This window comes from Macaca fascicularis, chromosome 8 (genome assembly GCF_037993035.2).
Source record: "Macaca fascicularis isolate 582-1 chromosome 8, T2T-MFA8v1.1".
Lineage (NCBI taxonomy): Eukaryota > Metazoa > Chordata > Mammalia > Primates > Cercopithecidae > Macaca > Macaca fascicularis.
This window is the reverse complement of record NC_088382.1, coordinates 20,609,982-20,623,989: the sequence shown is the minus strand read 5'-3', so window position 1 is coordinate 20,623,989 and position 14,008 is coordinate 20,609,982. Positions and strand designations below refer to the sequence as shown.

General features: G+C 45.7%; 1 protein-coding gene across 1 annotated transcript in view; it reads right to left on the bottom strand.

Moving 5' to 3' along the window:
- The window catches only part of PDGFRL (platelet derived growth factor receptor like), a 66,344-nt gene extending 55,116 nt beyond the window's left edge, over positions 1-11,228 (bottom strand). The window contains exon 1 of the mRNA XM_045397917.3: positions 11,114-11,228. Coding sequence (XP_045253852.2) covers positions 11,114-11,168 — 55 coding nt within the window. The 5' untranslated portion in view covers positions 11,169-11,228. The remainder of the gene's footprint in view (positions 1-11,113) is intronic.
- Positions 11,229-14,008: the final 2,780 nt, after the last annotated feature.

Here is a 14,008-nt window from a genome sequence, read left to right as displayed (position 1 = left end):
GGAAAAGCACTGCAATGGCTGGGAATGTGTCAGACCAACAAAAGTACATTGATCCAGCAACATCAATTGTGAAGCATAAGCCTCAGCTCTGCAATAAGGTAGAAATTACAGTTTTCTTCTTAAGATAGACAATAATAGGCCAGGCATGGTTGCTCACACATGTAATCCCACCACTTTGGGAGGCCAAGTTGCAAGTTGGGAGGTTTGCTTGAGGCCAAGAGTTCAAGACCAGCCCGGGCAACATGGTACATGGCTACAAAATAAAGGAAAAAAAAAAAAAGCTGAATGTGGTAACACATGCCTGGAGGCTGAGGCAGGAGGATCACTTGAGCCCATGAGTCTAAGTTTATGGTGAGCTATGATTGCACCACTGCACTCCAGTCTGGTTGACAGAGCAAGACTCTGTCTCAAAAAAAAAAAAAAAAGAAAAGAAAAGAAAAGAAAGCCTACCTTTACAATGTCCAAGTAATCTGTGCCCTGTAAATATTTTAATGCCTGTGAGATTAAGAAAACTCTGGATTAATGTCTAATTTGGTGTTCTGTGTATCATGGAACAGGAATTCAAGCTATCAGAAATGACAATAACCATATGTAAATCCTATGGAATTTAGACAAACAGAGCTACTTGTCTGACTTCTAAGCTTGAAGTAAGTAATACCTTGTTATCTATGTTACTCAGGAACATCAGATTACCTCATTATGGAGATTATGTATCCAAATATTTGCTATCTATGCAAAATAATTTGACCTTCTGACCAAACAGCCCCACCAGCTGATCTAACTATATAGTTGGTGCAGCTGCCTGACCACAAAATTGGCCTGTGGTTTGAGGGTAATGATGCTAACTTAAAGGACCAGCCTAGTGGCCCCACAGATACCCAGACATTCCTGGAAATGAGTGACTCCCAAATCCCATGTCTAACTTTTTAAAAGATATGACTCTTCAGCCTAACTATGTCAACTGGTTATTTTTGAAAGACCTAAAAAATATAAGAATTCATCCCATAGATAAATAAAAGTTAAAGTCCATTACCATTGCATTTTTGAGACTATTACATTGTATATTTTATAGAGCAACAGGTGGCAAAATTCAAGAACGATTAAATAGCATTACTAACTTCAGGTCCAGGCCTGCCACTTACTCGTTGTGTGACCTTGGGAAGCTACTTACCCTCTTCTGTTTCCGTTTCCTCATCTGTAAATTGAGAATGATATGGTAACAACTACCTCATAATAACTATAATAGTTACTGTGGGAGTTAAATGAGTTAATATGTCGAAAATGGTGAAATTAGCATCTGGCCCATAGTGAGTGATTGCTGGCTAAGTGCTACTTGTTTTTCTGTGGTTGTCACATGAGATCTCTATGAAAAACTTGTGGTGGAGGCTAAGCAGATATTATTCTTTTTAATGTATAGATGCCAAGTTGTTCACTCCAGGTCATCAAGAAGGTAATGAAAAACCAGACCCTCTGACTCCAAGTCTAGAGCTTTCTCTGGCTCATGCCATTGCCTCTCCATCCACATAGAGATTAGCATGTTGTTGCTTTTACACTTTGTTTGCACAAGTCTCATGCACCATGAGATTCTTTGTTTGATGTGACATGGAGTTCCAAGCCACACAGAACTTGACGCTGGGGATAAGAGCCTCGTCTTCCTGGAAGAGCTGGAGATACTTTTCCAAGGCACACGTTGGATCCCCCCAGTGAGGAGATGCTGATCAAAACCCCATCTCCAGCCTGGTGCGGTGGCTCATGCCTATCATCCCAGCACTTTGGGAGGCCAAGTAGGGTGGATCACTTGAGGCCAGGAGTTCAAGACCAGGCTAGCCAACATGGTGAAACCCCATCTCTTCCAAAAAATACAAAAAAATTAGCCAGGCATGGTGGTACATGCCTTGTAGTCTCAGCAACTCGGGAGGCTGAGGCATGAGAATTGCTTGATCCTGGGAGATGGAGGTTGCAGTGAGCTGAGATCGCGCCACTGCCACCGCACTGCAGCCTGGGCAAGAGAGTGAGACTCTGTCTCAAAAAAACAAGAAAACAGACAAAACCCCAAAAACCCTTATATCCAAAATAAATAAACAGATGTTACAAAGCGAGAAGGAAGCAGGACAAAGGACCAAGGTTATTCAGCATCAACTGAGACCCACAATCAAATCTTACTCATCAACAGTAACCTATTAGCCTCTCTAATAGAACTGTGCTGGAAGAGAAAATAAATTAATTAGAAGAATCGTTGACTGCAGCTTGGATGAGAGTTCTTGTTAAGCATAGTCATTAACATCAAAGCATAAAGTTGTTTGGTTTTCTTCTCCCTGATGGGCAGTAAAGGGGAAATGCCATCCTTAAAAGTAGCACCCCAGTAACCACGCCATACATTTTTCTGAGCCGCTCAGTTGCTTCCCAATTAGTTACACAAACCGAGAGACGCCACCCTCATTTTTCCACTTTTCATGAAACACCCTGCAGGAACACACATACTTTTCCAGCAACAAAGCTGAGAAGGTGGGAAAGCGACCCTATGGAGAGGAAAATGTAGCAAGATGTAGTGAGCCCTTCCTTTCTCTATTCCTTTCGAGAACCCCACTCCAAAACACCCTCCTACTGTCAGAGATTCGAACCAGAGAGACTCCAATCTTGAATAGGGGCTGGGTAAAATAAGGCTGAGAACCACTGGGTGGCATTCCCAGGAGATTAAGTCATTTGTCACAGGATGAGACAGGGGGTTGGCTCAAGATACAGGTCACAGACACCTTGCTGATAAAACAGGTTGCGGTAAAGAAGCTGGCCAAATCCCACCAAAACCAAGATGGCAACGAACATGACCTATAGTCATCCTCACTGATCGTTATATGCTAATTATAATGCATTAGCATGCTAGAAGATACGCCCACCAGTGCGATGACAATTTACAAAAGCCATGGCAACATTACGAAGTTACCCTATATGGTCTAAAAAAGAGAGGAACCCTCAGTTCCAGGAATTTCCCATCCCTTTCCTGAAAACTCATGAATAATCCACCCCTTGTTTGGCATATAATCCAGAAGTAACAGTAAGTATAAGCAGCTGAGCAGACCATGCCGCTGCTCTGCCTAGGGAGAAGCCATTCTTTCATTCCTTTACTTTCTTAATAAATTGGCTTTCACTTTATGGACTCACTCCGAATTCTTTCTTGCACGAGATCTAAGAACTCTTTTTTTTTTTTTTTTTTTTTTGAGACGGAGTCTCGCTCTGTCGCCCAGGCTGGAGTGCAGTGGCCGGATCTCAGCTCACTGCAAGCTCCGCCTCCCGGGTTTACGCCATTCTCCTGCCTCAGCCTCCCGAGTAGCTGGGACTACAGGCGTCCGCCACCTCGCCCGGCTAGTTTTTTGTATTTTTTAGTAGAGACGGGGTTTCACTGTGGTCTCGATCTCCTGACCTCGTGATCCGCCCGTCTCGGCCTCCCAAAGTGCTGGGATTACAGGCTTGAGCCACCGCGCCCGGCCGATCTAAGAACTCTTTCTTGTGGTCTGCATCAGGATCCCTTTCCAGTAACACTACCACTGTTTAAAGTATCATTTAAAAAACAAATAGCAGTTTCTGAGAATGAGATCCTTCGATGCCAGGATAAAGACCTCAATTTGAAGTATTTTCCAGAACACCTGTTAGAACACAGCTGATGACTCTCTTCTTGAACAACTCGATACACATGGCTCGCGGGACCCTCTGCTGCCTTGATTTTCCTCCTGTGTCATTGACAACTCTCCAGTCTCCGGCAGCTCTTCCTCATTTTCCTTACCTGCCTGGTCACTCCTCTCTAACTACCTTTCACTCTCTAAGTGACCTCACACAGTTCCATGACCCTTGCAGCATTTATATGCTGAAAGCTGCCCTAGCTCCTGTCCTGAGCCCGCCTCTACACTCCGGATCTCAATATCCTGTTGCTTATTCAGCACAGCCACTTGAAAGACTAGTAGGCATGTCTAAGTTAGCATGTCCAAAATTTAGCATCTCAAAGTTAGCATGTCTGACCTCTGAATGCTTCCCTCATGCTCCCTTTATCAGCAAATGACAATTGCTCAGGACAAAAACTTCCAAGTCTCACTTTTTAAAAATTTTCCTCTCCAATCCAGCAACAAATTATTTTGACTTCATCTTGAAATATACCCTGAACCCAGCCTCTTTTCCTTCCATCCACTGACACCACCCTGGGCCAAGCCATGTACCATCCAGACATTTATACTATCTCCTAAGCAGCCCCTCGTCTCCACTGTATCACTCCTTCAGCCATCTGTGTTGCTAGAAAGGGACAGCTGAGGCTGAATCATTTATGCAGGAAAGAGGTTTAGGGAGCTCACAGTTCTGCTGGCCAGAAGATTCAAGACAGGGCATCTGGCGAGGGCCTCAAGCTGCTTCCACTGGTGGCAGAGGTGAAGGAGAATGGGTGTATGTAGAGATCACATGGAGAGAGATGAAGCAAGAGAGAGAGGGGGAGGTGCCAGGCTCCTTTTAGCCAGCTGTTACGTGAATTAATGGAGCAAGAACTCATGCTATTAGTTCTATTACCTCGGGGAGGGCAACAAGCCATTCATCAGGGATCTGCCCCCATGACTCAAACACCTCCCATTAGGCCCCACCCCTAACGCTGGGGATCAAATTTCAACATGAGGTTTGAGGAGGTCAAATAGCCAAACCATAGCATTGCACCTCTGGCCCCCCAAAACCCATGTCTTTCAAAGACTGCAAACTACAAGCATCCCTTCCCAAGAGTCCCCCAAATCTTAACTTGTTTCAGCATCAACTCAAAAGTCCAAAGTTTCATCTGAGACTTGAGGCAAGTTCCTTACAGCTATGAGCCTGGAAAATCAAAAACAAGCCTTGGCCATCCCCACCCCTATAACTTTGCTGTGTGAAGCCCACATGGCTGATCAGTTAGGTTGGAGTTGAATGTCTGTGTCTTTTCCAAGCTGAGGGTGCATACTGCTAGTGGCTCTCTAATTCTGGGATCCCCACATCAGCCCCGTTACCATGGCTCCCCTAGGCAGTGCCCCGTGGGGGTCTCTCTATGGTAGTTCTTGCCCCTGTAGCAGGCTTCTGCCCGCACACTCAGACTTTCTGATACATCCTCTGAAATCTAGGTGGAAGCTAAGCCTCCATCACTCTTGCATTCTGGGCACATGCAGACTTGACATGTGGAAGCCTCCAAGGCTTATGGCTTGTGCCCTCTGGAGCAGCATCTGGAGCCACACCTGGGGCCTTTTAAGTCAAGTGTAGAGCTGGTGCATCTGGGATAGGGGCAGTAGCATCCCGAGGCAGGGCAGGAGGGCAGCAGGGGCTGCCCCCCAAAACCACTCTATTCTCCCGAGTCTCTGGGCCTGTGATGTGAGGGGCTCCTCAAAGATTTGCAAAATGGCTTCAAGGCCTTTCTCTTATTTTCTTGACTACTAGCACATGATTCTCTTTTACTCGTGCTAATTACTTTAGCAAACAGTCTCTCAGCTGTACCCCTGGATTCTTCTCCCAAAAATGCTCTTTCATTCTCTGCCATATGGCCAGCCTTCAGATTTTCCAAACTTTTACTCTGTGCTTCCCTTTTCATAATAAATTCTACCTTTAGGTCATTTCTTTGCTGCTGTAATTGATCTTGAGCCTAAGCTTTTTTTTTTTTTTTTTTTTTGGAGACGGAGTCTAACTGTCACCAGGCTGGAGTGCAATGGCACAATCTCATTCACTGCAAGCTCTGCCTCCCGAGTTCAATCAATTCCCCTGCCTCAGCCTCCCAAGTAGCTGGGACTAAAGGTGCACACCACCACACCTGGCTAATTTTTTGTATTTTAGTAGAGACGGGGTTTCACAGTGTTGGCCAGGCTGGTCTGGATCTCCTGACCTCGTGATCCGCCTGCCTCAGCCTCCCAAAGTGCTGGGATTACAGGTGTGAGTCACTGCGCCCGGCTGATACTAAGCTTTTAAAACCAGCCATACCCCCCACTACTAGAGCACTTTGCTGCTTAGATATTTCTTCTTTTGGACACCCCAGGACATCAGTCTTAAGTCTGGCCTTCCGCAAATTCCTAGGACATGAACACAATGCAGCCAAGTTCTTTGCTAAGGCCTAACATGGGTGACTTTTCTCCAGTTCCCAATAAGTTATCTGTTTCCATTTGAGACCTTGTCAGCATGAACTTTACTGTCTATATTTCTATGGACAGTTTAGTCACGACCGTATAACCAATCTCTAAGAAATTCCAAACTTTCCCTCCTCTTCCTATTTTCTTCTGAGCCTTTCAAACTCCTCCAATTCTCTGCCCAGTACCAAGTTCCAAAACTGCTTCCACACTTTCAGGTATCTTTAGAGCAATATCCCACTCCTTGGTACCAATTTTCTGCATTAGTTCATTTTGCATCGTTACAGAGGAATACCTAGGGCTGGGTTGTTTATAAAGAAAAGAGGTTTATTTGGCTCATCGTTCTACAGGCTGTACAAGAAGCATGGAACCAACGTCTGCTTCAAATGAAGGCCTCAGGCTGCTTCCACTCAGGGCAGAGGGCAATGATAACTAGCAGTGCAGAGATAACCGGGTGAGGTGGGAGGAGGAGGCAACAGAATCTCTTTAACAAGCAGTTCTTGCCAGTAATAATAGAGAATGCACACATCCCCAAGAGAATGCATTAATCTATTCATGAAGGAACTACCCCCAAGGCCCAAACACCTCCTACGAGGCCCTACCTCCCACCACCATCGCATGGGGAATCAAAATTCAACATAAGATGTGGTGGGGACAAGCCATATACAAACCATAGCACCTGCCTTTGAAAACATAAATCAAATTACAGGTACTTCTCCATTCAGAAGCCTCCAGTGATTTTCATCTCATCTAGAAGCAAGCCCTAAATCTTCCCACGCCCTACAAGGCTTGGCCATCTCCTGTCCCACATATCACAGCCACACTGGCAACCGGTACAAGCCCATCTTGAAGCTGTTGCACTTGTGGCACCCCTGGAGCGCACAGCTTTGCTTTCAGCCACCTCCGGGGTTTGCTTCCTTGCTTCAGGCAGGCTTATGGCTCTCCATCCAAACAGCATCCTCACACCCCACCTCAGTCCTCTCCACGTCTCACCCTGTCTTACTGGTTAAATTGTGTCCCCTAAAAAGATATGCTAAAGTCCTAACTCCCACGTATCTGTGAATGTAACCTCATTCGGGAACGGAGTGTTTGCAAATGCAATCACGTTAGCATGAGGTCATTAGGGTAGGTTCTCCTCCAATAGAACTGATGTTCTTAGGAGACAGACACACACACACACACGAAAATGCCACGTACAGACAGACACAGGGAGAAGATGGTCACATGGCAACAGAGGCAGAGATTGGAGTGGTGCAGCTGCAAGCCAAAAAATGCCAAGGGATTGCTGACCACAACCAGAAGCTAGTGGAGGCACAGAAGGATTCTACCCCCATCTTAGAAGCTGTGTGGCCCTGCTGACACTGACTTTGGACTTCAAGCCTCTGGACCATGAGCAAACAAACTTCTGTGGTTTTAAACCTCCTATTCTATGGTACTTTGTTATGGCAGCCCTAGGAACCTAACAGACCCTGATTAATGATTCTCGATGCCACTTACCACTTCCTGAAATTGTTTCTTTACTTCTTTATTTTCCTCTGCATTCGATTATGAGCACCACAAAGAAAGCGTTTTAGAACCTTGTCTAGGTTTGAAAACCATCAATCTTCTGACCACCGCATCTCTCTCATGCCCTCAAACTTTTCTCTTTCTGAGTTTTAAGGATCAGAAATTGTTTTTTGTATGTCAAACATGCCAGCCAAGATCCTGAATGCTTCAAAGCATTCATTATTTGCATCAAAAACAATAAGGAATTTTAGAATTCTTTTTTCATTAAAATATTTCTGTACTCATTTTTACTGTTTTTTTTTTCTCAAGAATAAATGAAGACATGAAAGTGTCACAGGCTCCTGGTTAGAGAATCATCCTCATTGTGTCTCTGTCCTTACCTTCTTGAGATCTGGCTATATTGCCCTCAGACCATAATGAATGTCTTTAGTCCTCCCAGAAAGAAACCCCTTTCACCAGATACGAAATAAACCCAGGTTACTGAAGATCAGATTAGCATGGATCAAGGTTCTCATGTTGTTCAACAAAACAGCAGTGACAAATCAATATTAACACTTCAGTGTTTGCTCCTGACATTCAATAAAAATATGTAGGTAATCAAAAGTCAGGAAATGCTTGTGATTTTATACTTTTTAATGTGAAAATAGAAGCACCCTGTTAATAAACTCTGTGGCATGTATTCTATATAAATGCTGAAAATCGGGTGCTATGATCGACGTCTCAAAGTGGAATCTTGGATTATTACCTGTTTTCATCCCTCATTTTTATGCCACAGAATATTATGGGCCCTTTCAGCTACCCCTCTTCATGAGGAGAAAGAACATTACTTCCAAAAAAGTAAAGAATTTTGTAATTGGGAACGCAAACTTCACTGGGTCAGGCCAGATGTTCACCCCCATACACACTTGTAGGGAAGTCTTTTTCTCTTAGAAGGCTGTCTTTGGCTAGGTGTGGTGGCTGACACCTGTAATCCCAGCACTTTGGGAGGCCAAGGTGGGTGGATCACTTGAGGTCAGGAGTTTGAGACTAGCCTGGCCAACATGGCGAAACACTGTCTCCACTAAACATATAAAAATTAGCTGGGCATGGTGGCGCATGTCTGTAGTCCCAGCTACTCAGGAGGCTGAGGCATGAGAATTGCATGATCTGGGAAGTGGAAGTTACAGTGAGCTGAGATTGTGCCACAGCACTCCGGCCTGGGTGACAAAGCGAGACTCCATCTCAAATAGTAATAATAATAATAATAATAACAACAACAATAACTGTCTTTTAGATGTGATCAGAAAAACTAAAAGGCAGTGACACAGTTGAGTCGTGGGCCTTGTGTCTGGAGTTTGTGCTTTGGGATGGCCCTGAAGGCAGGATATTCCCAACCTGCCAATCAGAAACCAGCACTGGAAGGGCCTCCTGTGTAATCCACTCTCCTTAGTAGCTCCTGGCCACAACTCACAACACAACTAAAAACCAAAAACCATTCTTACTAGGTTTAGCCAAATGCTTACATAACTTAATGAGGCACTATGTGTTCACTATTTCATCCATAAATGGTCCATACATTATAGATATGTGTACTTTCATTTCATTTTTATTTTTATTTTTTTGAGATGGAGTCTCACGCTGTCGCCTGGCTGGAGTGCAGTGGTGCGATCTCAGCTCACTGCAACCTCTGCCTCCCGGGTTCAAGCAGTTCTCTGCCTCAACCTCCCAAGCAGCTGGGACTACACGCACCCACCACTATGCCCGGCTAATTTTTGTCTTTTTAGTAGAGACGAGGTTTCACCATCTTGGCCAGCCTAGTCTTGAACTCCTGACCTCGTGATCCACCTGCCTTGGCCTCCCAAAGTGCTGGGATTACAGGCATGAGCCACTGTGCCAGGCCAGATGTGTGTACTTTTATAAACAAAATCTCAGTGCTATTATCACCTGAAATTTATCAACGATTTCTTATAGTCTGTATTCCGCTTTCTCCAATTGTCTCATAAATGCTTATTGTTTATATGGATTACACTTAAAGAAATGGTAATTTATTTAGGCAGATGTTTGTAATAAACTCACATGGGCTGGGCGAGATCCAGGAGGCAGAATGGAAGCCACTTCCTGAGCCTCTAAGACCGGCGAGTTGGGTATAAACAAAGGAACAGCTGATTTGAAAATATTTTGCCTGGACATCTGTCCTATTCAAAAAATGATACTACAAATTACATTTCTGCTTTTTCAGCAGTGGCATACAAGGGCCTGCCAGGAGCATTTTAATATTGCATTTTACAAACTGAACTCATGCCAACTTCTCTCTGGGCAGAATTAAGTGTTACTCTCCCAACAGAAGCTCTGCCTACGTTTTATTAAGCCAGGCTCCAGGCTGAAGGATCCCCATTCTCAACTTCAAGTCCCGCAACTATCTTGGATTTTGGAAACTACAATGCGGTATTTTTTTTGGCAAATGTTGTAGTTTCCTAGGAAAGAAAGAAACTCGTCAGGATGAAGGAGTGGATAAAAATGTGACCCAGGTTGAGCTGGCTCCAGCATGAAGTTGCATAACAGCAAAAGCTACTTTTCCACTAAATCTAAGCAAAAATTGTGCTGTAGCCCAGGAATTTCAAGAAAGGCTTGAGGATACCAGGATGTACCCAGATGAAACATGTGCTGTACAAATAACACCCATGGAGTGAATAGAACAAACAAAACACTTAAATGCTAACAATAATGTATAATATACACCACAGTAATACACACCCAGACACACAGAAAAACGGCACCTGACCCTGTGGTCACGAGTGTGCACGATGGTGCACATGGTGGACCCAGGGCAGGTACAGATTCAAAAATGCGCAGCGGTCATGGTCGCATACGCTGTACCAAAAAAAAAAAAAAAAGCATTTTCTTCCCCCCTTTCCCATCCAATTAGATAAATGTAACAAGCCATGGGGTTTTCATTCGTTTTGAAGTTTCATACACTGACATTTTTGTTCGAAGATCTAGGCAGATCTTGCAGGATTCACTCCCAAAGTGGTAGACGGAACTCACCCAGGACTGCGAGGGGAGGGGGAGGTCACCTGGAACTCTACAACGGAATCAGCGACTGCCGTGCTTAGGTGGCACCCGCTCTCAGCAGCAGAGGTCTCGGCCACGCCGCTGGGAAGTGGAAGCCATCCGAGGCTCCCGCGCCACCTCCCGGACCGACACGTTGACAGTGGGGGCTGGACCAGGCGCTGGCTAGGGATGCTTGATTCGCCTGGAGGTGGGGGGCTTGGAGAGGTCCTGGTGGGCTCCTAAAGGTCGGGGTAGCTGCCACCTCCCCTAGAGGGCTCTCCGGGAAGGGAAAGAGTGGGAGGAAAGGCGACCCCACTAGAAGAGGGCAGGTGCACCGGGCAGGCAGTGGCGCGGGGACTGAGCCACCGAAGGCCGAACGTTAGAGCAAGAGCTGGCAGCAGGGCGGCGGGGGCTTCGGGTCCCGGCTAAAGTCAGGGCACAAGCTAGGTGGCTCAGCGCCCAGAGTCACTTACCATCCTCCAGCGCTTCGTGCACCAGCAGTAGACCGAGCAGCAGCCAGACCTTCATCTCGCGGACCTCGGAGCGTAGGAGCGCGGCGGCTGCGCGGGACCGGGGCGCGGGGGAGGCGGCGGGCGAGGGGCGGGCTCCTGGGACGCTGCAGCGGGAGGATTCGGTTTCTTGAGGAGGCACACAGTTTGGGGGGAAAAGTTGGGAAATTTTTAAAAAAACATTCCCAGACTTCTCCTGCCCCCTGGCGGAGCCACGGTGCTCAGCGCTTCTTCCCAGCGCGAAGAGGAAAGGCTAAGGGCGAAATGTGAATTACAACAGCCACTCCTTGAATTTCTCCAACGCTGGGCGTTTTCACCGAGGTTATCAAGTTCAAGAAGGACCAGCGGGTGCTGACGGGATCACGTTTAACCACGACTTTCCAAATGTCACCAGCCCTCGCCCCCACCTCCTCAGGCACAGCCTGAGCCCTCTGTAAACAGTGCTTCCTAAATATTTCTGTTCATTCCGTTTCTCTCTCCCACATGCATTCCACTCACAGGCCCGTTGCCCTGGGTTCTTGCTGCTCCTCTGTGGCCCGAGTTGGGCTCTGCATCCAGCCCCGTAACTGCTAGTGGGGGTGGGAGGACGGAATCATTACAGGAATAACGTGGAAAATGAGACTGCGCAGAGAACTTGGGCTGTGGTGGGGAGGCAGGAGAATAGGGAATTAGAGTAAGCACGGCTAGGATATAAGCAGGAGAACAGCAGGTGCAGCCAGTTCGCAGAAGCAAAAGATCGGCAGGTGCAGACAGTTCTAGGCACGATTAGGCGGCACACAGGCCACATCCTTGCTCCTCTGATATCAAGGCAAAAGTTTCCACTTTAGCCTCTGATTGGTGGCAGGCCAATCCTTCGTAGGGTGTAACCAGTTGGAGGCCTCTAAAGGGAACCCAGGGGTGTTGCCAAGTTCTTTTCGCTTTATAAAATCCCTGGGGACCATCGGCTTCCTGCAGCGCACTCTGAATTGTCTTCTATAAATCTACGCTTTCCTTCCTCCCTTCTGTTGCTTTGTTTTTCCTTGCTTCTTTCTTTTGTTACTCTGCATTTTGTTCAATTCTTTGTTCAACAGGCCAAGAACCTGGACAACTCTGTCAGGTAACAGTGGGGCAGAGGATTCAGGCTTTCACGAGCCCCTCTGCGGAGAGCCATCCTGCGTTTCTGAGCTTGCAGTCTCACATGATCAAAGCAGTTTGCTAGCGGGGGAGATGCCGGTGTGTGCTCCCCCTGGTGAGAAGCAGCCCATCTCATCCTGATCTTCAGTACCAGACACCGCTATTAAAGAGAGATCAATTCTGAGTATCAGGAAAGGGATTTGTCCCTCAACACCCAAGGAAAGAAGTGCTGCCATTTACAATAAACTAATGCTTCTCAGTCACTTCTGCAGGAGGAACCAAGAATTCTACATTCTGTTGCCACCTCTAGCCCGAGCTTTGCCACTCGCTTTGTGATGCAGAGAACAATTGCCTGGTAATAAAGACCAAAGTTCAGATCTTGACACTGGCGCAAACTCTGAAAGCCTCTCACAATTCACTTAACCTTCTGGGTTTTAGCATCTCTTGTTTATTAAGAGAAGGAACTAGACGATTATTTCAACAGGAGTTTGCTATGTGATTAACCTTATGGCTATGAAGGTTAAGACATCATCTATTATGGCAGCTTTTAAGGAGTAGACAAGAATTTAGACCACTACAATGTGGCATGTCACGTTCTGGGGAGAATTCTGAGCAAAGGACTTGGAGGGTGCACACAGAGGGTAAATCTGCCTAAGTTGCCCCATCCTGAGATTTCTTTTCATTCTGACCCCGTGAAATGACTGCTTCACTCTCGCTCCCTATTGGAGCCTGGGGTTGGGTCTAGATTACTCCTCTCGGTCCCAGTCTCCCCACCATGCTAACTGTGCATGTTCCAGGTCCGCCTCTCTTATGCCATCTTTGTCAAGTTTCACTGCCCTGGCTCAGCTACATTTAGCTTAGAGTGGTACCTCTTTCTCTTGCCACTTAGAGGTTCTTCTTGAGAGGCTGAGGCGCGAGAGTCATTTGATCCTGGGAAACGAGATTGCAGTGAGCTGAGATGGTGCCACTGCACTCCAGCCTGGGCAATAGAAAGAGACTCTGTCTCAAAATAAATAATTAATAAATAAATAAAAGCAGAGGAGAGAGGCCTCAGAGAATGCCCATTCTTCTGCCACCTTGCTCAGATTTCTACCATTCAGAACGATAAGATAATACATTTCTGTTCTTTAAACCACCCAGTCTGTGGCTCTTTGTTATGGTAGCTCCAGGAAACTAATACAGGGTCTGTATTAGGATGGGAACAGAATTCATAAGAAGTATAGGGGCTTCCCGAGACATGTAGCTATTTCATCACAAGGCTTATTATCCTTGAATGAGACAATCTCAAGATGATTTTAAATTTGAAAACGAAAACTGCCAAAGCTGTATTTTTCATGGGTCTTATTTCACTATAAAAATCCACGTGCTTTGTCTCTATGGTGAGAAAGAATTTTATTATTAAAATCTGTTGTGTTGATCTTTTCCATTCCTTTTTCAACAATTACTATAATGTTAGCCAATTAAAATAAGCATTATCTTGCAGCTCTAAATCAAATACAACTTGAAGCCTGCTTTCCCAAGGCCTGATTAATTTTTTTGTGCATTTAGCTTCTATCTGGTCCCCTTAATGGACCTTCTTAGTAGCCTAAATAGTTTTCAGTTGATCTCTTGGGTTTTTAGATAAATGATCACATTACCTGTAACACCCACTTTTCTTTATTTTCTTTTCTTTTTTGTTAGATAAGTCTTACTCTGTCGCTTAGGCTGGAGTACACTGGCACAATCTCAGCTCACTGCAACCTCCAC